Source organism: Poecilia reticulata, chromosome 9 (genome assembly GCF_904066995.2).
Source record: "Poecilia reticulata chromosome 9, P_reticulata-male-v2, whole genome shotgun sequence".
Lineage (NCBI taxonomy): Eukaryota > Metazoa > Chordata > Actinopteri > Cyprinodontiformes > Poeciliidae > Poecilia > Poecilia reticulata.
Genome location: NC_088838.1, coordinates 9,011,271 through 9,032,208, shown reverse-complemented (window position 1 = coordinate 9,032,208; position 20,938 = coordinate 9,011,271). Strand labels below are relative to the sequence as shown.

Below are 20,938 nucleotides of genomic sequence, written 5' to 3'. Positions count from 1 at the left end.
ATCTGGTCAAAATCCCAATATGTAAAAGTAATGTTTATTACATTTATACATGCACATTCTAAATGAAATAGATTTTTATTTTGCACTTTAAACTTTAAGATTTACACAGAGACCTGCTGATCAGGTACAAGTACTTTCAGACAGTGATTGCTCTGAAAATCCAGTGTTTATCAATGCATGTATGTACAAAACTGTTTTTAAAAATACATCTTTGGTATCTGCTAAATATGTGTTTCTGTCATTCTACAAACGTCACCTGGATTGTATGGCCAGTGGTCAATATCACTGTGACTTTTTCCCCAGAACTATTAACAGAAATTAGATGTTTTTCAGTCACTTGAAGAAAATATGTCAACATCGAGCAAAGGCGGTCAGTGGTCCTCCAGCGACGCCGACAGAGACCACAGGTTCATCAGGGTCGGCAGTGAAAATCAGGAAATGTTTCAATAAAATGTAAACCCCCCGTTTACTTGGATGTTTACATCCCAAGTACAAACCCAAAAGTACAGTGACAATGTGTAAGATCATAGTTACAGTTTTCATTCATGAGTTTCAATAAAGTACATATGAAAAGCATTCAATATATGGAAAAAAAACATTCCAGACTTGCACTTGTAAAAACACGCACAAACTTGCAGCGCCAAAAGAAAACTCTCTTTTTTTCCTCTTTCTTTTTTTCCCCTTGTAACGACATGGTATACAGTCTGTCAGGAAGGCATGTCTCTGCAGAGGCTCTGCAAATTAAACCCGTTTCTCCGCTTTTGATTCAGTAATGTTCAAGAACATCAGACACCTTCAGGTATAGGAAGATCTCGCTCATTTTCAGAATATCCCATTACCAGCATTACTGACTGGTGGTGTCAATACCCAGCTGCTTCACCCAGCTTCCTGTCGTCAGACACAGCACAGATGCAGCCATCTTTTTTCTCCACAGCGTTAACCACATTGTAGAATCTGCTTGCCGTTTCGTTTTTGTGCCCCAACGCTCTGAGAGCCTCGATTAAACCCTAAAGAGAAAGGAGCAAAATGGGATGAGGATAGAGCGATGCAGCATGTCTCTGATCCTGACACTGTCACGAACAAATTACCTGGTCAAACTTGGGTTCGAACTTCACTTTATTTTCAGAGTCAACATAGACAACAGGAGTATCAATCGCATCCTGGAGGCTCTTCCCAAACCAAAGATGGTTGATGAGAGCCTGCAAGAGAAAGAAAACATACCGACTATAGTGATCATGATGACATGACAACAGTGAGAAGCGTCAGATAATCCTAAATGCTCTTAGTGTGATTGCCATGGCTACGTACAGAGGCCAGCCCCGTCGTGATCATGTTCCCACCACTCGCTCCGATCACCAGCGTTCTGGATTTAGACTTCAGCACAACGGGGGCCATGGAGGAGGGGGGCCGCTCCCCTGGAAACACAACAAAAGCAATGAGTGACAACATAGACAACTGCAGTTCAGAGTGATTACTGTCAGGAGAACAAGAGGAGTGATTGGAAACACCTTCAACTGAGCGCCTGTGAATAAAAGTGAGTCGGATAGAGAAAGACATGGAGCTAATTTTGGTGAGCCTCATCTTGGGTTCAGCATCTCTCATCAAATTCTAGTTTATTATTAAGAAGGGGAATATTTAAGCAACTTCTCTTCTTCCACACTCAGACACTAAGCTATTAAAAGTAGCAAATACCAGCATACATGCCGTGCAAATATTATTCCACCCCTTCAATATTCAGATTTCCGTTGTGAAGCATGCTTGGCTTTCACATTTTTTTATTTATGAAACATTGACAAGTGTGAGATGCATTCATATTCAGTCAACCTGAGTCAACACCTTTCAACACAATTACAGTCATGCTTTCAACGCTCTCATGCAGGTTTTAATCATTTTAAAACCGCATTAATAGACCATTCATTGTCTATCACAGTATTTTGGCTCTTTTGCTTTGGGTTCACTTTTCAGGTTTAATTTGGAACAAACAGAAGGAAAAGAAGAGCCAGCAGCTTCATGAGTCTGTAACCTGATACTGAAAGGCTTTGAGCTACATGCAAATCAACACCATGTAAACTGCACACAAAGCGAAACATTAGACATAAATAGATAGTAGCAGTGGAAGTTGCGCTGCAAAAACACAAACTCTTACCAAGTAGTTTTGAGCAAATGTCTTTGTATGCATTGAAATAAGACAAAATAAATTTTTCAGCAAAATATTAGAGCTTGTTTTTAGTTAATAATCCCTTAATATTGATGAAAAAGTACAAGTTTCACTGGTGGACTATTAATTTTATAACAAGACATTTTTCTCATGTTAAAAGTGAAATAATATACCAGTGGAACTAGCATTTTTTCATCAATATAAGTGAATTATTTACTTAAATCAAGCTCTTATATCTTGCTGAAAAGTTTCTTATTTCAAGTGAACTTTGATGCTTGCACTGGTAACTAGACCAAAGATACTTGGTAAGATTTTGTGTTTTTGCAGAAGCCATCCCAAAACACAGGAAGTGAATGAGGCTGATTAAAAAAGAGAGGAAATAATCCATCTTTCTCACAATTCAGGCAGCTCCACTCACAGCGCTACCATACTGAACCATACCATGTAGTCGTAGAAACGAGTTGTTGCATAAGAGAGGATTGTTCTCAACCAACTACAGTAAACAATGAAAATGCGTCAGGTTAATCTGATTACCGGGAAAGATGTTATCGACTCTTCCGCAAAAGTCCAACAGCTCGTTGTTGAGGAATATTCCAGTCCTGGGAGAGTAGACCTTGGAGCCAAATCTGTTAAGAACGTGTGCAAGTCAGAGCACTCAGTTTATTTACTTTAAAGCCAGATTGAAAATAAAAAGGGAAATAAAGCAGGAGCGGGATCGGGTACTGACATGTGGTTGATGGTGCTGGTGACGGCGACAGCTGACCCGTCTTCGGCCAGCACAGACACATGCGTGGTGCCCAGACTGTCCAGATAATTGGTGAGGTTGTAATACTGGTTATCGTGTGTCCTGTCGTCGCTAATCAGGGTCACTATGTATTTGGCAAAACTTTCTGCTGTTATTTTGTTTGCCATCTGTGAAAAGTGAAGGAGAACACACAGAAAAATGAAATAATAATAATAATAATTTAAAAATTTGCATATGGGTTATTTTCACTCATTTGGCTTTCGATACTATTTTGGGGGGGCCAATTTCATAGATGCACCAGGTAAAACCTAGAGAATATTACTGATCCCGACTTAAAAACACAACTACTCAAAACCAAAATGTAGGGCAACAGGATCTGTGTAAGACATTTGATAACGGGATCAAAGCAGGAGTGACATTCTATAGCATGTTTGTGAATGCGGGACACTCTGGAACACTGAACATATGTAAACGCTGCTCCAACAAACTCACTACTGACGCCACTTCAGCTGGCTAAAGCCCAAAAGGTCATTTAAATTTGTCAGTCAAATTAAGTGTGAAAGATCACGATACTGTTTTACAGTGTTTCCAGGAACTGAACCATATCCAAGCTCTACTTAAGAACCGAGATGCACCGATTAGAAATTTTTTGGCAGGTTTCTATAATATTACATCAAACCTTTTTAGTCTGTCGGTAAAAAGGGTTCCAGAAAAGTCCTTCCTGCTTTCCTTCCATTAAAAGGTAATCGACTATAAACACTTGAAGTACTGCTGACCATGTCCCACTGCTGCAATGCAGGTTCAGCATCTTTAGATTTAGTTTGACAAGATCCCCTCACATTAAAAAAGTGTTTACAAGCTACCTACAAACCAGGTAAGTTAACCCCGGGTTACTAACTCTGTCTACTCGGTCATGTATAACGGTTACGATGGATAAAGAGGACTAATTACAATAAAGCATTGGAAGAAAGGAAAGGAAAAAGTGCTGATTTGAGCTTCACAACATTTCAAATTTGTAAGTTACATATGTGAAAAATTTGCATTAAACCCAATTGATGTCAATCCACTTATCCATATTACGACCAAATTATTAAAGCAGTCATGTTACCAAAATGCAATTATTATTAAATGTATTGCATTGATGGTATGATGTGTTTGCTGGTTGAGAAAAGATTGGATTAACAACTTTTTGACCATCCAGTCAGGGCCAGTATTGCACAAAAAAAAAAAAAGAAGAAAAAACCAGAAAACATCCGATTCCGATCAGCAGCTGATTTCTTGGTGCAATCTCCAACATTATTTCTAAATCTATGAACACATACATTGAATGTTTAACTTGATACTTACATCTTCTGATTTGAAGCGTGGGTCCCGAATGTGCCTCCTTTGTCCATTGGCAAATTTAAAAGCTTCAACATAGCGGTGATAAAACCGAATCTTTTCCTCAACAGAATGAGGGGCCGACTTCATCTGGTACTCTGCAAACCAAAATAATAGTATCTTAAAGGGATAGTATTAGGTGTTTTCCATTTTGTAGCACAATTAAGCAGCTATGTTACCTTCAGTTGTCATAAAACTACTATGTATATCAAATGTGACTTTTCTTTACGTCCTGATTTAATGCCTTGAAATTGGGTCTCTGTCTCTTTAAAAACTCCAGCTCTTTCTGAAAGTCCATCATAACATTGCTCCTCTATTAACTCTTTTTTTTACCAGTGTTGCTCTGAGCAGTAGCTCCTAAAATGAGCTCAGCAGACGCACAGTTCTACCAGGTGTTTGCTAATTGCTACTGGCTAGTCTGAAGGAGCTGAGCGAGGGAGTTGCAGGACCTCGTAGGCGGAGCTACGTCCCACCAAGTGTTTTGCAAAGGTGAATGGTTGCCACGGGAGATTCAAGGATTTCTCAAACATGCATTAGTGAATCAAGGCAACACTCCAGGTATGTTTTTGAAGAGGGAATAACTTTATAACACGATGAAAAGCTCAATAAACTTTGCATGATGCGTCCCTTTAATCTGAATTGTCACTGTGCAATTACTTTCAAAGACTGGTCAAAAAATTTAGGATAAATGTTCTGAAAGGTAACGTTCCCTGATTTTCTTACTACCACGTTTCAATTTTGGGAGTAAAAAGAAACAGCAGCTCTGATGTCTGTGTCCGGCAGGAACCTTTCATGACGTTAAGGACGAGGCTGAGGAGCGGTCCTCCTGACGGGGGCGGGGGTATATACATCTGGTACTCTCCCATTGGGACAACCCACGCTTTGGTCACTGTGGCCTTATATGATGCCAAATCTTCCACTGTGAGGTTTCCTCCTGGACAACACCAAGAACAAAAAAAGTGACAAACAGATTTTGCTGAGCAGCTCACATAAATCCTGATATTTAACTGATCTGTGGCGGTCTACCGCAGCGCTTACATTAATCAGACTGGTTTGTAATTGGATCACTGCGTCACACAGAGAGAGAAAGAGAGAGAGAGCTGTGGGAAACTCTGAAGCCAATACCTTCCTGCTGCACATCATGGACTAAATCCTCTGCTACCCTTCCGGTGTAGAAGGCGTCCGCTCCGTTGTTTGCAATCAGCTCCAAAGTGTCAGCCAGTTTCTCAAACTTGATCACATCTCCGGTCTTCAGCAGGTTTCCATTTTCATCTGAATACAGTTGCCTGAGGAGAGGAAGAGAGATGCGTAAATCTGCATTCTGAGCCAGACTGTGTCTCTCTTAAGCAGTGGCTACCTTATGGTCAGCGACTTGTTAATGAATGGGATGAACAAGCCTTGGATCGGATTAATAGGGAATCCCTCTCTGGCCAGCTTGATGGTCGGCTGGAAGAGCGTGGCCCATGGCAGTTTTCCATAAAGTTTGTGAGCCGATTGGTAACCTCGAATTTCCCCCGGCACCCCAATCCATTTGCTTTCTGCATGGAAGGAGGAAGGGACAGAGTTTGAATATGTCTGCTTTTCTGCAGTGTGGTGCTGCTATTGGGCATAGAGCAGAAATTCCAAGACTTTTCTTCGGTTCTTTTTCTGAATTGTACTATGCATTTAACGTCGAGTCAGTCATAAATAGCTTTCAAACACTACTAGTATTGATATCTTCTGCCTTTCAATCAAAAACTCTCATTATGGCTTTCTTGATCCCCCTCAACTATGTTTTCATCCACCGACACAAGTTTCTTGGTATCTGCGCCTGGAGAAAGCTGCTGAAAAAGTTAGGTAACAGAGCATTGAAATGATATGTCTGTTTTATGTTGAAAGTTTATAGCCAGCCCTCCTGAGTCGATTCTTTGTTGAGTAATCTTCTACAGACTTATATTGTTGCTCTTGCTTCTTTGCAAAATATCTCAAGCTCACTCAGATTACAAGCAGAGCGTCTGTGATCATTAATTCTCCAAGTCCCGGCAGATCAATCCAATTTAGACTTTGAATAGGCCATTCTAATGAGATAGGCAGTGAGTCTCTGATGACAAATACATATCACACCTTTCATTTTAACGCAGCCAAAGACCGATAATAAGCTCTGCTCTTGAACTTAGCAGAGTGCACTTAAAATTTAAATCTCCAGTGACTTTTATAAGGTGTTTTGTATTTATAAGTTCTTTTTGGTTGTGTTTGATATTATTTTAATTTATCACTCTGCCTCTGAGAAGTGCCAAGCTGACAAAAACAGACAAAAAAAAAAGATGATTCTGGAAAAAAATAGTGAAAATGACATAATCGTGTATTTCCTTAACAGACCGACTCGGTGTTTATGTGTCGCATGAAATTCAAATGAAATACGCAACAGTCTTTTTCAAGTCACCAAGCAGGAAGTATTACTGCTGGTCCAGAAAAATAAAAGTAAAAAAAATAAAAATAAAATAAAAAACAGAAACAAGCTTTCCCTTTGTGCAAATGTTTTCACACCACACCAAATTCCTCAAGAGCACCGAGGCCTGGAAGAGAGCTGATAACACACACACAGGTGGAAAAGAAAAAAGAAAAATGCCCTCCTCAGATAAGGAAGCACATTCAACAGTTTGTTTGTCTGCCTACCTGCCGGGTTAGATTTGCAGGACTTCAGCAGATCGGGGTTCACCTTTGACGGCATGGTCTCTCTGGAGTTGATGATCTTCACCTGACCTTTAACATCACATTCACAGTAATCAGTAATTGTTATTACAGCAACAACACCGGTGCTGCACGCGTTTGGCTGCATGTAGACATTTCCTCACCAAACTTGTCCATCACTGTGAAAATGGCCCCCCCTCCGATGCCCGCGCTCTGCGGGTTCATGATGCCCGTGCACACAAGCGCAGCGATGGCGCCATCTACCGCCGAGCCGCCTAGTCGAAGCATGTCCCTGAAAAATTCACGCCGGTGTTACTGCTGCGTGCCAAATGTTATTACCTTCCACATGCGTAGGTGTATGCCGAGCCGAGCCGAGCCGAACCGAACCGAGCTCCATTGTAAATTAACTGCACGCGACAAAAAGAATCCTCTCAAACACGTTTGTTCCGATTCTGACTGAGTTTTAAACTTTTACACACCACAAATGCCCTTGTAGGTGGAGCAGAGCTCAGATAACCTATGAGGATGAACATGAGGACGTCATTCTGACCGCTTTTTCCTCGAAGGCGATGATAAATAAAGCAGACATATACAGTTTCCCCATCAGTAATGAAGAGAAAAGTATTAATCATCACTCACCTTCCAATCTCTGAGCATTTCCTCGTGTCTGCGGCTACTGCAGCTTTCGAGAAAGTGTCGTCCACGCACGTGCGTGTAGTAGTGACAGTAATTATCACAATGATGGCGATCATAACAGCAACAAGCAGCAAGCAACAAGTGTACACCCTGGCCTTGGATCTTGCCATGCCTCGCTGCACTCACTGTGCACCAGGCTGATGAATCCGGCGATCTGCGGGAGTGAAGGGCTGCGCACCTGGTCGGACCGGTGGAGGCGGGCACCGCGGCGCCCCTCTCCACCTCCCGTGCGCAGCACAAGGAAACGATGCAGAAAAAGGGAAGGTTATCGCAACAGCCCAAGGGATCCATGCCGATGTGTTTACACCTCCTTAAGGTTTCAGTTGTAGTTATTGTTTTAGTTTGGTGCAAGTATGCGGAAATGTAACTGGAGGCAAAAATCCGTTTAACACACACACACACACACACACACACACACACACACACACACACACACACACACACACACACACACACACACACACACACAAAACTACCGGGTTGAAAGAAGTAGAAGAAAACCAGTTGGGTTATTTCTCAAACTGTGAGTCAAATGTGAACAGACCCAGACCCGGCTTGATTTAACGCAACATCATTTGAACATTGCCTGAAATGTCAAAATAAAATATAATAATAATAATAATAATAATAATAATATAGCAAAACGTCGGTAGGCTGGGCATTGTCAATGTTGATTTTATGGTTAAATTAAAGTTTGACCATAAAAGAAAACTGTTCTAACTTCTGGGAAAAGTTAAGCCAGGGGTTCCCAAACTGTGGGGCGCGCCCGCTAGGGGGGGTGCCGTAACATTGCGGAGGGGAGGGGGGCGGGAAGCCGTCTGGATGGATGAAAAAAAAAAAAAAACATGAATGCTGTATGCCAGGGGTGCCCAAAGTCGGTCCTGAGGGCCGGCATCCTGCATGCTTTAGTTCTCTCCCTGGTTTAACACACCTGGTTCAAATGATGGCTCATTAGAGGCCTAGGAAGAACATTGACATACTATCACCATGGAGAGAACTAAAACATGCAGGATGCCTGCCCTCGAGGACCAACTTTGGACACCCCTGCTGTATGCGTTCGGTTTTTACCTTAGAATGGCCAACTCTCTTTTATTCCTATGTCAATTTGATAGAATAGGTGCTTCCACACTTCCCATATCTGTGTCCTCTGTCACTTTTATCAGCAGTTAAAACTGTTTAATCCGTTGTTAACATGTGGTAACTTGTTTTTCCTTTTTGTTTTTTTTAAACGCAACATGAGCGCTACGACGCTCGCGCTGGGTTTACACCTGTGCGGCAGTGAAGGAGACCTGCTGCTGCTGGGCAGAGCTACGCAGGTGTGTTAGAATCATGGCAGCAAACCAGCAAAACGCAAAGAACTTTTCACAGTTTTTCCCCAAACTAACCGACTGAGTTGAGTAAAGCTGTTGGATGCAGGTAATGTTAGCTAAAAGATGACTAGCTAATATCAATACAGCACCTTAAGCTTAACAAGTAGCCTGTAGGCTACTGATGTTGTTGTCTATGTCCAGCTACGTACATTCATTTTGCCCCCAAAAAAGTCGATTTCCCCCCACCCTGCTCATTGTTAGAGACAGGGAATCTCTAAGATTCCTCCCCCTCCCCCTCACAAACGTCGTTCAACCAGACAGCTATTTGTAATCCATAGGGGGGGCAGAAAATGTTTGGAAACCATTTGGGGGGGGGGGCAGGAGAAAAAGTTTGGGAACCACTGGCCTAAGCTATGGTAAGTTATTCTTCTTAACCCACTTTTTCCACATATTTAACTTTTGGGTTGAAAACCAGACAAAGTATTCCAGTCAAACATGAAACCCTGTTTTAAGTGTTAAGTCATCCGAGATCTAGTTTCAATCAGTCGACAAAAATATCCTAAAATAGGTTAGGGATTTAATTGGAAAACTTGCGTTTGTTGGAGGCACTAACACAACTACTGCCTGGGGGGGAGGAGGCTGAAGAATCTCCAGCTACAAATAACTAAGATCTCAACAGGTTTTTAATGAGGCAAACAAGGCTGAATATACGACAGCAGAAATTAGAATGGAATAGTTGTTGCCGAATAACAAGGAGGGAAGACAGACGGGACTTTCTAGAACATCAGAGGAACACAAGAGGAACAGGACGAGCAAAGTAAAAAACACTCCAACCAAAACAATACTGCTACTACCACTGAAATTCAAACATTTGTGGTTATAACATAACATTTCTAGACTTCCAGCTACTTCTCATTGGCTCCTTGTAAAATTCAGAATAGGATGTTAAAGGAAAAACCTTAATAATTCACTGTAATAAAATGTTGTCCAGTCTGTAAGCAAATTAAGAGTTTAGTACTGAAAAAAGAAATTGCGTGGAAACTCTTTTCATAGTTTTATATTCAACAAGTTATTTGAGTGTAGGAAAGCCTTTAGCTCTCTCTGCCCTCCTCCACGTAAAGCCACGGACCTTTAGACCAGCCGGGGTTCTTCAAACGTCCAGCTTTGCAACGAACCATCTCCCTCCCACCCAAACGACTGTGATGAAAACCAGGGATGACGCGAAGCATCCTGGGAAATGCTGTCTGCAGTACAAATAGAAAGGCGATATGCGGAAGACATAACTAGTGCATAATCGGAAGTGGGCAAAGTTTACTTTCAAAGTAAAACCATGTGAGGCAGATTTGGGATCAACATGCTGGATATTATCACACGACTCTTTGATCGATTGAAAATAAATTATCATCAAAACAGCTCTACGTGACGTATCTGTAAGCAGCAGAACAAGTGGTTGAATCAATCCTAAATCAAGCATGAAGGGTTCTGCACATTTTGGTTGTTTTTTTTTTTACATCTGTCGCCTCCTCGTGTCAGATCCAGATCAATAGCTTTTGCTGGGAAATGTCTCAATAGAAAATAGAAGTGGAATCAATTTACTTGCAAAAGAATAAAAAATAAAAAATCTTGTAAGGTGTGGCGTGCATCTCAATGCGTGGAAACCTTTTGCTCCAATTACAGCGCAAGTCTGTTCCAGCTTTCACATCTTGACACAAATATTTTTGTTCATTCTTGTTGACAGATTTGCTCCAGTTCAATCAGATTGGGTAGAAAGCATGTGTGAAATCTCAAATCTTGCCAGAGATTGTAATTTGGATTTAGGTCTAGACTTTGACTGAGCCAATCTGACTCATGAATAAAATTGATCTAAACCTTTCCGCTGTAGCCTCTGGTTTTCTGCAGGCAGGTGAATCTCTGCACCAGTCTAAAAGTTTTTTTGCAGCATCTATCCAGTTTTGTTCTTGCCAAGGTTTTAGAGCTTGCCAAGATACTCACCAGTGCAGTATATATATAAAAAATAAAAAATTAAATTAGCTCCATCCGTCTTAACATCCTAGCTGCTTCCCTATGAAACGAAAAACCTCCTCACAGCATTATGGTGCCACCACCATGTTTCACAATAGGGACGGTGTTTTCGGGGTGGTGTGCTGAGTCCGTTTCCCGCCACATGGCATTTTGCATCCAGTTGACGTTGTGTTTTAACTGTGTCTCCTACATCAGTTTGTGCCCAACTCTGGTCATTAGGGCCCACTGCTGCCAAAAAAGTGAGATAATTTGCACCATCTATCTGGTTTTATAATTGTGCTGCAAATTTCTCCACATTGGTTTCTGACCTATTGGCTATGTTCGTTTGTCTTCATGAAGCTGTTTCTTTGCCTGTATTCCCTGACATCTGTTATCATAAAACATCTATTTTACTGAGATTAAATTACACTTACTAGTAAAACTCTCTGTTGGGTCTAATACCTTACATTTGTTCACCAATCTCCAATAAAGAGACACAGACAAATATGAGTTGTATACTTGCAAGGAGAGTTGCTCGGAGACTGCTCAGTTACAATCCTCCAAACCAACTCTGAAGCAGTCTCCGATCTCCAGGCTTTTTATTTAGTTTGGGAACACCCTAGTTACATGAGGTTCAGTTACTAAAAGGGGGTGGGGGAAACACACCAACTGAAACCTATTCAAGCTTGCTTCATACCGCACAATCAACTCCTAACACAATATTCTATAGGAAACGGTCTGAGGGGTCAGAGGGGAAACGACCCCCTCTGCATTTCTCCTTTTCAGCGCTGTTGCAGATTCACTTGAGGGTGCGATCAATGCTGACAGTTGTCTCCTCCAGTCACGAGCAGTTTGTTGCTGTCAGTTATTTCCTTAAGTCACGCGCAGTCAGTTTCTGTAAAACAGCATAGTCTACACAAGAAGTTCTAAATACACACACACTTATAAAGATGAGATAAATTATATACTTTTATTCCAACACTCTCCCTCTTACGCTATGTGCCGCTATGTGTTGCTCTGTCAAATAAAATTATAATTAAACAACCTGAAACGTGTGTTTGTAAACGTGAAAAACTGAATGGGGTATGAATTTTTTTTTTTTGCAGGGCTTTATTTTGAAAGGAACTAGCGGAACCGATGGTGATACTCCACCAACATGATTGACTCTGGGTGTCTTCCCCAGAGAAACGTCAGTATTTACATCAATATTTTCTGAAGGCATTTCCGATATCCTCTGTTCGCCTCGGACAGGGATTCCGCCCGTCGGTAGGACCGCTTCCGATACACACATTATCATTATTATTACTATTATTATTTTTCTTCTCCATTTTTTCCCCTCCCTCCATGCAACGGTGGCTAGCTCCGTCCGTCTTTGTGTGATTTGGAGCGGTTTCCTGTGATGTTGCTGAGCGATCCCGGTCTGCCGTGTGCACTGCAGTGGTGCGCAGCGTCGCCTGGAGAAACACCTGTGCGCCTCCGCTCTCCGCTGGGCGGCCTCGGCCACGCATGCTGAGTAGGTATGGATCCACACACACAAAAAAAAAAAAAAGTCAGCGCACCACCACGACATCCACGCAGCAGCGCCAGCAGCATCAGACACGGGAAAGCATGGGGCTCTGTTGTGGCGATCGGCTTGTTTACCAATGGTCGCTCCCGTGTTGTATCTTTTGCTCGTTAGTTTGAATGGCAGCTGATAGCTGCAACTCTTCCACTCTGATGGCTTGGAAACAAAAGGGGTAATAAGAGCGTGTGTGTGTGTGTGTGTGTGTGTGTGTGTGTGTGTGTGTGTGTGTGTGTGTGTGTGTGTGTGTGTGTGTGTGTGTGTGCGCGCGCGCGCGCTTGCCTTGGATCACAACAGGATCTGCTGGTGAGGTGTGTGTGTGGGGTGTGGGGGCGTCTTGATGCTGTCAGGCAGGATGGAGGGGAGGATCTGCTGGAGCAAGAGAACCGAACCGGACCATTTTTGGTGAGAGCACACCGTGGAGTGATCACAGCTGACGCATTGCACGCCTCGCCTTGTGGTTGCTGCTGCTGCTGCTGCTGCTGGTCCATTAGCATTATATAATCACACTCATGTAATGCAGCCTTCTTTTGATACTAAGACTCTCCCACCCCTAACACACACACACTCCTACCCTCCTCTTCCCCCAGGAGGCATTCAGCTCCTGCTGAGCAACCTATGAATGCCAATTATAACTGTGGGTGGGTTTCAACTATGTTTATGTTTACATAATTGTGTGTTTTGTGTGTATGTGTGTGGTGCTCAATCTCAGGAAAGGGAGAGATTTGTTTTAAATGCAGCAATGTACCCATGACTCATGACTTTATAAAGTGCAGTACAGAGAGAGTGTGTGTGGAGGGCTGGATTCCCGTTTCTGCTCACTCCTCGTGTGTGTGTGTGTGTGTGTGTGTGTGTGTGTGTGTGTGTGTGTGCGTGCGTGCGTGCGTGCGTGCGTGTGTGTGTGTGTGTGTGTGTGTGTGCATTCATGTTGTGTGTGTGTGTGTGCGTGCGCAGTCATGTTCAAGTCCAGCAGGTGTTTATTACATGCAGTCAATCAAGATGGCAATTTGCTAGTATAAAGAGACATGTCTTACATATGGCGTACTTATGCCAAAACCATAGCAACGCATAATGGGTTTCTCCTGTTAGTCTCAGGAGAGATTAGCTGTGGGCCTGGGTCAGTGTAAGATGTTCATGATGTGATAACCTATAGGTTAAATGAATACCACATTTTCAGAGTATCTAGACAAAAAATAAAAAAAACAAACATCAGTTAAGAGATGCAACTATCAGACATTTCTTGGCCGATATTGATTTCCCGTTATCTTTGAGGCCTTGCCTGCTGATTGTGATTATTCAAAATTTTTCTCTAGGGACTGTAAAATCAAAAAATATATATGTTTTAGTTACTTTGACAGAGTTAGTAGTTTTGAATCAAACTAATAGTTAATAAATTCAAAGATTAAATCCACTTGTGCATCAGAGCACTTGACCCTAATCCGTATCGTTACTAAACTAAAACAAAAGTCATGCAAGATTGACTGAAAATGGAGGGCGATGCATGTAATGAAAAGGCAAAAAAAAATAAATAATAATTTTTTTGAGTATTTAATATGCCGATTACCAGTCAGAGCCAATCAAGTGTGGTCAGCAGATTCCAATCTCTTGAATCGTCCATCACCACCTGTGAAACAAATGAAGCTCCTCTATCTTCTCCCAGTGATAACTAGAAAAAAACAATCAGAGCCCAGAGGCAGGTTTTACAGCTGCCAATCACAATCTTGTGTGGTGCTGCTCATCCCCTTTCACCTCCCCCCCTTGCACTCTGCTACCTCTACAGCTTTTCCCTGTCAGCAGATCCTGTTGTGAATGTTAAGGCTAGTTAGCATATCTGCCAATAACACTGGATGAAATGTTTTCCTGTTATGGTAAATGTTTTCTCTGTCATTAGCACATTTAGGAGCGAGTACATGAGTTGAGTGACAGCGCTAAGACCTTCCTCCTGACTCTGATTGGTTGTTTTTGGTTAGGAGGTGCATTCTTTCTGATGACAGCAGTAGCTCAGGAGGGAGATGGAGGAAACTGATTTTTTCACAGTTTATCTGTCTCCTAACATACCGTCAAGACATGGTGACAGTGAAAAACATATTTTTTTAATAAAAGTTTCATACTGCAGTTTTAACAAACATGCAGCTTGCAGCTTGTCAGCCGTTTCTCCACTGTGGTGTGTCTTGTTTTTAATACCAGGAAATACTTCTAATGCAGACGCCTTCTCAGATCATTTGCAGTGTGCAGCAGCAGGTGCGGGAGGGGCAACGTTACTCTACTCTGTGTTTTGTACATCAAAAGAAAACTCTATCTTCTCTAACCTCTCATAAACTGTAGGACAGAGTAAAACCTTCGGGTTTGAACCCCTAACTCAAACAAAATCCATATACCTTCACACCGACAACCAATCCCTGTCCGCTCAGCACACTCCAACGCTCTGAAATATTACATCCTGTTCTCTTTTGTCTCCCTTCCTTTCCTTCTGTCTTTGTCTTGCAGAGAAGAGACAATCCTAGGCAAGGTGTCTGTCTGCATTTGTCGGAGAGAGAGGCGCGAGGGAGCAGCGCAAACACTTCACGGCCCGACGCCATGCAAGCAGAAACCTACCCTCACCACAAAGCGCTGAAATGCTAGACCTGAAGAGCGAGAGTGTCACATCCAATCAGCAGACTGTTTACATCGGAGGCGGCCAGAAGAGCCGCTTGACACTAGACTCCATAACAGCAAGCGTGTGGTTTAAGGCCCCCTTCAGTCACAATCAAGAAAAGACACATTAACTGGTCCTTCATCAGCACTTTGTACTTCTGTTGGGTTCAGCAGCCCAGAGGCGAGCTGAGATGGAGTGGTCGCTGGAGAGCGTGAGGGAGATGGTGGCCGGCGGGATGCAGTCTGTGAGGGAATGCGAGATCTGTGCGTTCGCCATAGCCATGTGTGTGCTGCTGCTGTTCATGTGGTACTGCTACAGAGTGGGCCGCGAGCACGGCACCAGCCCCTTGCGAGGGAGGTACCTGAGCGGGACCAGCCGGATCGGAGGGGTCGTCGGGGGTTTCATGAGCTCAGACTGTCGGGGCAGGGGCAAAGGGAAGCACGGGTCACTCCTGGAAGAGCAGAACGGCTTCGCCTTCTGCCAGTCGTCCGAGTGCTTCCGATGCACCAGCGCCGGCGAGAGCCTGAACCAGAGGCTCTACCACAGCCTTCAGGAATACGCCAAGCGCTACACCTGGTCCGGCATGGGCCGCGTGCACAAAGGAGTCCGCGACCAAGGCCGCTACCTCAACAGCCGGCCAACTATCCAGCGGCCGGAGGTCTTCTTCCTCCCCGACCTGCCCTCAGCGCCATTCTTCTCCAGAGAAGTGCAGAGACACGACGTGGAGCTGCTGGAGCAGAGCTTCCCCGCCCTTCTGGCCGAGTTTGAGAGCATCTACCACCAGCCCCCGGCCCGCAGCGGCTCTTCCCTCCCACCTGGCTGGAAGGCTAACAGCACCCCTCGCGGTCAGTGGTGGACTTACTACCTGGTGAACCAAGGCACCCCTTTGGTCCTTAACGTCAGGAGATGTCCACGCGCGTGGCGGGTGCTGGGCCAGCTGCGCACCTTCATCGCCAACAATGTCTTCGGAAATGCCTGCTTCTCCGTGCTGACGCCCGGAGCTCTCATTACGGAACATTACGGTCCAACAAATGTCAGGCTGCGCTGCCACCTGGGTAAGAGGGTTAAGTGAACTGAAACAGAAGAGTCTCGCTGTGTTAACCTCAGTGCGGCACTTATAAGCATATATGAAAAGAGAAAAGGGTCAGCATTGTAAATCTAACTTCAATCCTTAGCGTCTGTATCCTTAAAGTGTGCTTTACTTCTTTAGACTCTGTTCTCTTGAGTAATGGGGGTGGATGGGTGAAATGTGCCTAACGTCATTATTGTTCTCTGTCTGCAGCTGAGCTCTGGTTTTATTTTCATCTGTGCTCTCTGAAATGACTATAGGTGCACATGTTTATTCTCTTGAAGGAAACAGCACCCTGTAAGGATACAGACACAATGGATGGAAGTTGGATGGCAATGAAAAGCATTTTTCTAAATTTACACCCGACACATGGCTAAAGCTGTTATATTTTTCTTCTCTGCCAGGTCTCAGAGTGCCTCCGTCCTGTGAGCTGGTGGTTGGTGGAGAGCCACAGTGCTGGTCTGAGGGCAGCTGTCTACTTTTTGACGACTCTTTCCTCCACAGGGCTTTCCATGATGGTAAGAACTGACACAGTCCAACGTAAGAAACATAGAAAATCTTCCCCCAAAAAAGAAAGTCATTGATTTTTTTTTTTTTCTCTTTCTTTTTTGAAATGTTGTTGTTTGCGTAGGCAACCCAGAGGACGGCCCCAGGGTGGTGTTCATGGTGGACCTGTGGCATCCCAATGTGGCTGCTGCTGAGAGACAAGCTTTGGATTACATTTTCACCCCGGGCCGCTTAGAGGACAGGGAAGGGAAATAGTTGCGAGTGAGAATCCTTTATTTTTGAGCGAAAGACCGTTGGAGTTTAGCGTCTGTGTGATTGGAGAGCGGCTCTTTCTCTGCCTCCAGATCAGCTTTTCACGTTCACTGTGTACATATTCTACGGCTCTCACAGTATTACTCATAACTCTACTCTGCAGATAACCAGACATTGGGCCTCTCTTATCAACTGCCTTTTCACCTGTGGAGCCATAAAGCGTCATAGTCTTATTGTATTATCTATGTGTAGAGCACTTCACCCAAACCTTGTCAGTTTTAAACATTTTATAATTTAGGTAACGAGGTCTTGTTGTACCTAAAGTTGTCCTATACGCCGATGAATCATTGGTGTTTATTTCAAAGCTTCGTGTTTCCTTTAAGTTACGTGTTATCCTGTTTACACAGATTGGTCACTTTTCGATCTGTATGAACGGATTGAAAAGTGGATGTAATTGTAAATGAAATTTGAATTCAAGGGATATTTGTCTTTGAAATACTGAAGCACTTCCACAGAGGTGTCTGCAGAGTAAGCCCGATAACGAGAAGGTACACGTGTCTCAAAGGAAACATTTTGAAATGATAAAATTATGTCAAACAGCCCATTTTGACGGTAACTCCGAGACAGCTTATGGCATCTGAGATTTCTGTTTTTGTAAGGGTCAGCCAGTTTGGGTTTTTTTAGGCTTAACACAAAGTGAATAGGATATACCAAGACAGAGTAGATCACTGAAGTTCAGCCGGGGGTATTTTCTAAGCTTGAAAGGAGAACAAAAGAGGGAAACTTAAAACTGTTTTCATAAACGATGCTTAAGATGCACTTAGAGCACTCTAAAGGAACCACACACTGAAATTCCCACCATTATTCAACAATCATGAAATTATTAATATTTATTTATTTACAACATATTGTTTGGACTATAATTTAACTATATTTACTGTACATAAGCCTTCCTGGTTATGATGCCATTTTTCCTAAGTACCTAAACGTGTAGTCCTTACATCTGACGTAACCTGTTATTTATACACCATACCACAGGACCGTGCCGGACCTTTCTTACTGTTAGATGACAAATGATGAATGTTTATCTGCATATATTCTAGTGTTTTAACTAATCAATCCCTACATTGCATTTTTCTAACTTTGGGCTGATTTTACAGAAGGAAAAAAAGGCAGTTCTGTGTTTGGACATGGAGATTGTTTGTTTTGGTCACTAGCTAAAGGAGTTGAACAGTTTAGGTATAGATAAGGAGCGGAGCGCATACAAGGTTTTAAATTAACCAAATCCATTCATGCCATTTCTTAGAACATAATGGGTCCAACCAATTTGGTCAACTATTAATGAAGACTCTATTGACAACATGGAAATCCTGCCTACATTCCCACAAGGGCTAAAAAATATATCATTTGGTGTTTTTCTTTTATGTGTCTCTACAATTCCAGTTGGATCTGCATTCAGATTTTCCGGATTCGAGCACTTTAGAATGTTTACATTTCTCTGAATGACTGGATTTCTGACACATTGTCAGTGATTGTATTACCCGTCACAACTGGCAAAAAGTCACAATTACGCATTGTTTTTTATTAACCTATACTTAAAAAAAGAAAAAAGACCTGTCTAAAAAGCACATTGAGCCACATTTAAGCAGCACAGAACTGTTGCATAAGCAGGAAGGGATGACTTTAAATTTTTAATGAAGGGCTGGGTACATTAAAGCAGGGAATCTTTGGCTTTTTTTTTCTTTCTTTTATACATGCATCCAGACAAAAGAGACACTACAATCTTTTTCCCCCCTCTTTTTACATCAGGAATAGGATTTGATAACTGAGGTCCAATGTCGGCGATGATTTGAATGTTTACAGTTGCGGATGCTGTCTCCGTCCCCCAGGCCCGCCGGTGTGGTGGGTAATTGTGCTCCCCTTTGAAAATCAGTCCCGTTTTCACTGGACACGGTTGCATAAGCACATTTTAAGTTGCAAATCGGCCTGCGCAGCGAAACCGGACAGATGAAGGATTTTATTTATTTGGTAATATTTACTAAGCTCCTCTTAATTTGGTCGTATTTGATATACCAGGTTTGTATTTCTGTAAATACGTTTGAAGTGGAAAGAAACCCAAAACCCGGAATGCCCCGACATGTGCTGAAATGACTTTCCCCCGATGCTTTAACTATTGTGTTGTCTTGATTTTATAGCTAAAGTGATTGCTAAAGTCATCCTCCGACTGAAAAAGCCTACCATGAAAAACAAAACAAAACAAAAAAAAAAAACGTTTTCGATAGATTTGATCGGTACGTTCTGTGAAATGTTTATGAAGTACTCTGTTGTTCTGTGATGTTTTCTTTAGATCACTGTAATTTTTGCAGCTCGGTATAAAAGAAGTCACCAAGCCGTACTCACTCGACAAGCCTCCATGAATAAATGTGCGCAGGTAGTGAAGATGAATCCCCTCGGCTTTACTCGTCCGCTGCAACTCAAGCGACCCGTGTTCAGTTCTGATGTTTACAAAGCCGCGGCCATTTACATGCCATCTAACGACACCAAACAACATTGACTACTACGTTGAGCTGTGCATAATTGGGTTTGAAAATCAACAGTGCTGCGAAAACTGGTGAAGGGGAGAGGAAAAAAAACCCTCCCCCAAAGCACTGGCTTTGTGCACACTGTCTGATGGGGCGCCCATTTTGTTTACATTTGGATTAAGGATTTTGTCCTTTAACACTTTCTTGTGTGGATTTTGAACAGTATTTCTGTACATTTAATAAATGGTGGAGTATCTTATTTAACCAGCTTGTGTCAGGGGGTCTTCACTTTCACACAAACGTCGCAGATCTGAATCTAATCTTTTTTTTAAGTTTACAGTTTCGGTTACGTCTTTCAGTTCACTGAATAGAGCTGTTTGGGGAATTGGGCCACCTGTACAATCCTAACAAAAGCGTCGTTGTAAATGTGTAATCAATACTTGAGAAGGTTTTCTGGGGAGGACTGGATCCCCCTGAAAAGCTCCCATCAACAGAGTACAAAGGGGAAAATGTATTTATAATGCCTGGCCTGGATGGATGGATGGATGGATGGATAGATAGATAGATAGATAGATAGATAGATAGATAGATAGATAGATTTCTGTTGAAATGACAGATTTTTATGTTAAAAAAAGAGACTGTGATTAATGTAAAAATGAAGATAGTAGTGAATTAATACTTTGTTGGAAAGTCCTTCAGTTATTTCATTGATACTCTCCTTTTATAGCACAGTCAAGAAATGATGTTACTTTCAGTTATTATAAAAAAGCTGCGTATCAAAGTCAAATTTCAAACTGACTTTTTGTAATTTAACACCTTGAAATTGGATCTCTATCTCTAAGAAAGTCCTGTTCTTTTCAACACTCTGCCTCCAGGAAGTCACCACATCACTCCTCTATTAACCCTTTGACAACATTTTTACCAGCGTTGCACTGAGACTAGCTCCTATGATGAGCTCAGCAGATGTGCAGTTCCACCAGGTGTTTGCTAATTGCTGCTAGCTAGTCTGAAGGGGCTGACAGAGGGAGGGATGCTCTGTGAGGTGGAAGCTCTGAAGATTAGAAGCTGGGCCAGGCGTTTTGCACAGCTGAATGGTTGCTATGCAGGATTTCTCAAACATGCATGAAAGAATCGGTATGTTCTTCATGAGGGAATAACATTATAACCTGATATTAAGCTAAAAAGTCATCAACAAATAAAAACAACTAATATGGCGTGCATTTTTGTATTTGCTCCATTTCTTATTCCTTCTAAAAGAAATTGCAGTGAAATAAATAACCTTCAGAAGTCGCTTAAGCAGTGAACAGTCCACATCTGTATGTTTTATTCTGCATAAATGCATCGGTTCTGTGAAGTTCTCTTTGGAAAGAAAGAAAAAAAGAAGGCATTTTGGTAAGATGAAACAAAAACTGAACATTTTATACAACATAAT

At 42.4% G+C, this 20,938-nt stretch overlaps 2 protein-coding genes across 5 annotated transcripts; one reads left to right on the top strand and one right to left on the bottom strand.

The window, feature by feature from the left end:
• Positions 1 to 12: 12 nt before the first annotated feature.
• ggt5a (gamma-glutamyltransferase 5a) lies at positions 13 to 8,143 on the bottom strand. The gene is made up of 12 exons (XM_008417543.3): positions 7,593 to 8,143; positions 7,118 to 7,245; positions 6,939 to 7,025; positions 5,641 to 5,821; positions 5,409 to 5,569; positions 5,071 to 5,217; positions 4,251 to 4,381; positions 2,886 to 3,070; positions 2,693 to 2,784; positions 1,309 to 1,415; positions 1,089 to 1,199; positions 13 to 1,007 (listed from the first exon to the last, which is right to left on the bottom strand). Exons 1-12 carry the CDS (start codon positions 7,757 to 7,759, stop codon positions 861 to 863), a joined length of 1,644 nt encoding a protein of 547 aa, XP_008415765.1. The 5' UTR covers positions 7,760 to 8,143; the 3' UTR covers positions 13 to 860.
• Positions 8,144 to 12,107: 3,964 nt separating this feature from the next.
• asphd2 (aspartate beta-hydroxylase domain containing 2) lies at positions 12,108 to 19,770 on the top strand. Of its 4 annotated transcripts, XM_017306854.2 has the most exons (5): positions 12,108 to 12,226; positions 12,321 to 12,477; positions 15,009 to 16,211; positions 16,630 to 16,743; positions 16,857 to 19,770. In XM_017306854.2, exons 3-5 carry the CDS (start codon positions 15,347 to 15,349, stop codon positions 16,985 to 16,987), a joined length of 1,110 nt encoding a protein of 369 aa, XP_017162343.1. In that variant the 5' UTR covers positions 12,108 to 12,226; positions 12,321 to 12,477; positions 15,009 to 15,346; the 3' UTR covers positions 16,988 to 19,770. The 4 variants fall into 4 exon arrangements, with proteins under 4 accessions (XP_017162343.1, XP_017162344.1, XP_017162342.1 ...); XM_017306855.2 differs by having other exon boundaries at positions 12,109 to 12,473; XM_017306853.2 differs by having other exon boundaries at positions 12,109 to 12,477.
• Positions 19,771 to 20,938: the final 1,168 nt, after the last annotated feature.

What these genes read in the sequence shown, in the direction of transcription:
- asphd2 (XM_017306854.2), top strand. Translation starts at nt 15,347, where the DNA reads ATGGAGTGGTCGCTGGAGAGCGTGAGGGAGATGGTGGCCGGCGGGATG. An exon ending in CAGGCTGCGCTGCCACCTGG is followed by an intron (nt 16,212 to 16,629) that starts GTAAGAGGGTTA and finishes CTTCTCTGCCAG; the next exon opens with GTCTCAGAGTGCCTCCGTCC. An exon ending in CCACAGGGCTTTCCATGATG is followed by an intron (nt 16,744 to 16,856) that starts GTAAGAACTGAC and finishes TTGTTTGCGTAG; the next exon opens with GCAACCCAGAGGACGGCCCC.
- ggt5a (XM_008417543.3), bottom strand. Translation starts at nt 7,759, where the DNA reads ATGGCAAGATCCAAGGCCAGGGTGTACACTTGTTGCTTGCTGCTTGTT. An exon ending in AAATGCTCAGAGATTGGAAG is followed by an intron (nt 7,246 to 7,592) that starts GTGAGTGATGAT and finishes TGAATTTTTCAG; the next exon opens with GGACATGCTTCGACTAGGCG. An exon ending in AACAAGTCGCTGACCATAAG is followed by an intron (nt 5,570 to 5,640) that starts GTAGCCACTGCT and finishes TCCTCTCCTCAG; the next exon opens with GCAACTGTATTCAGATGAAA.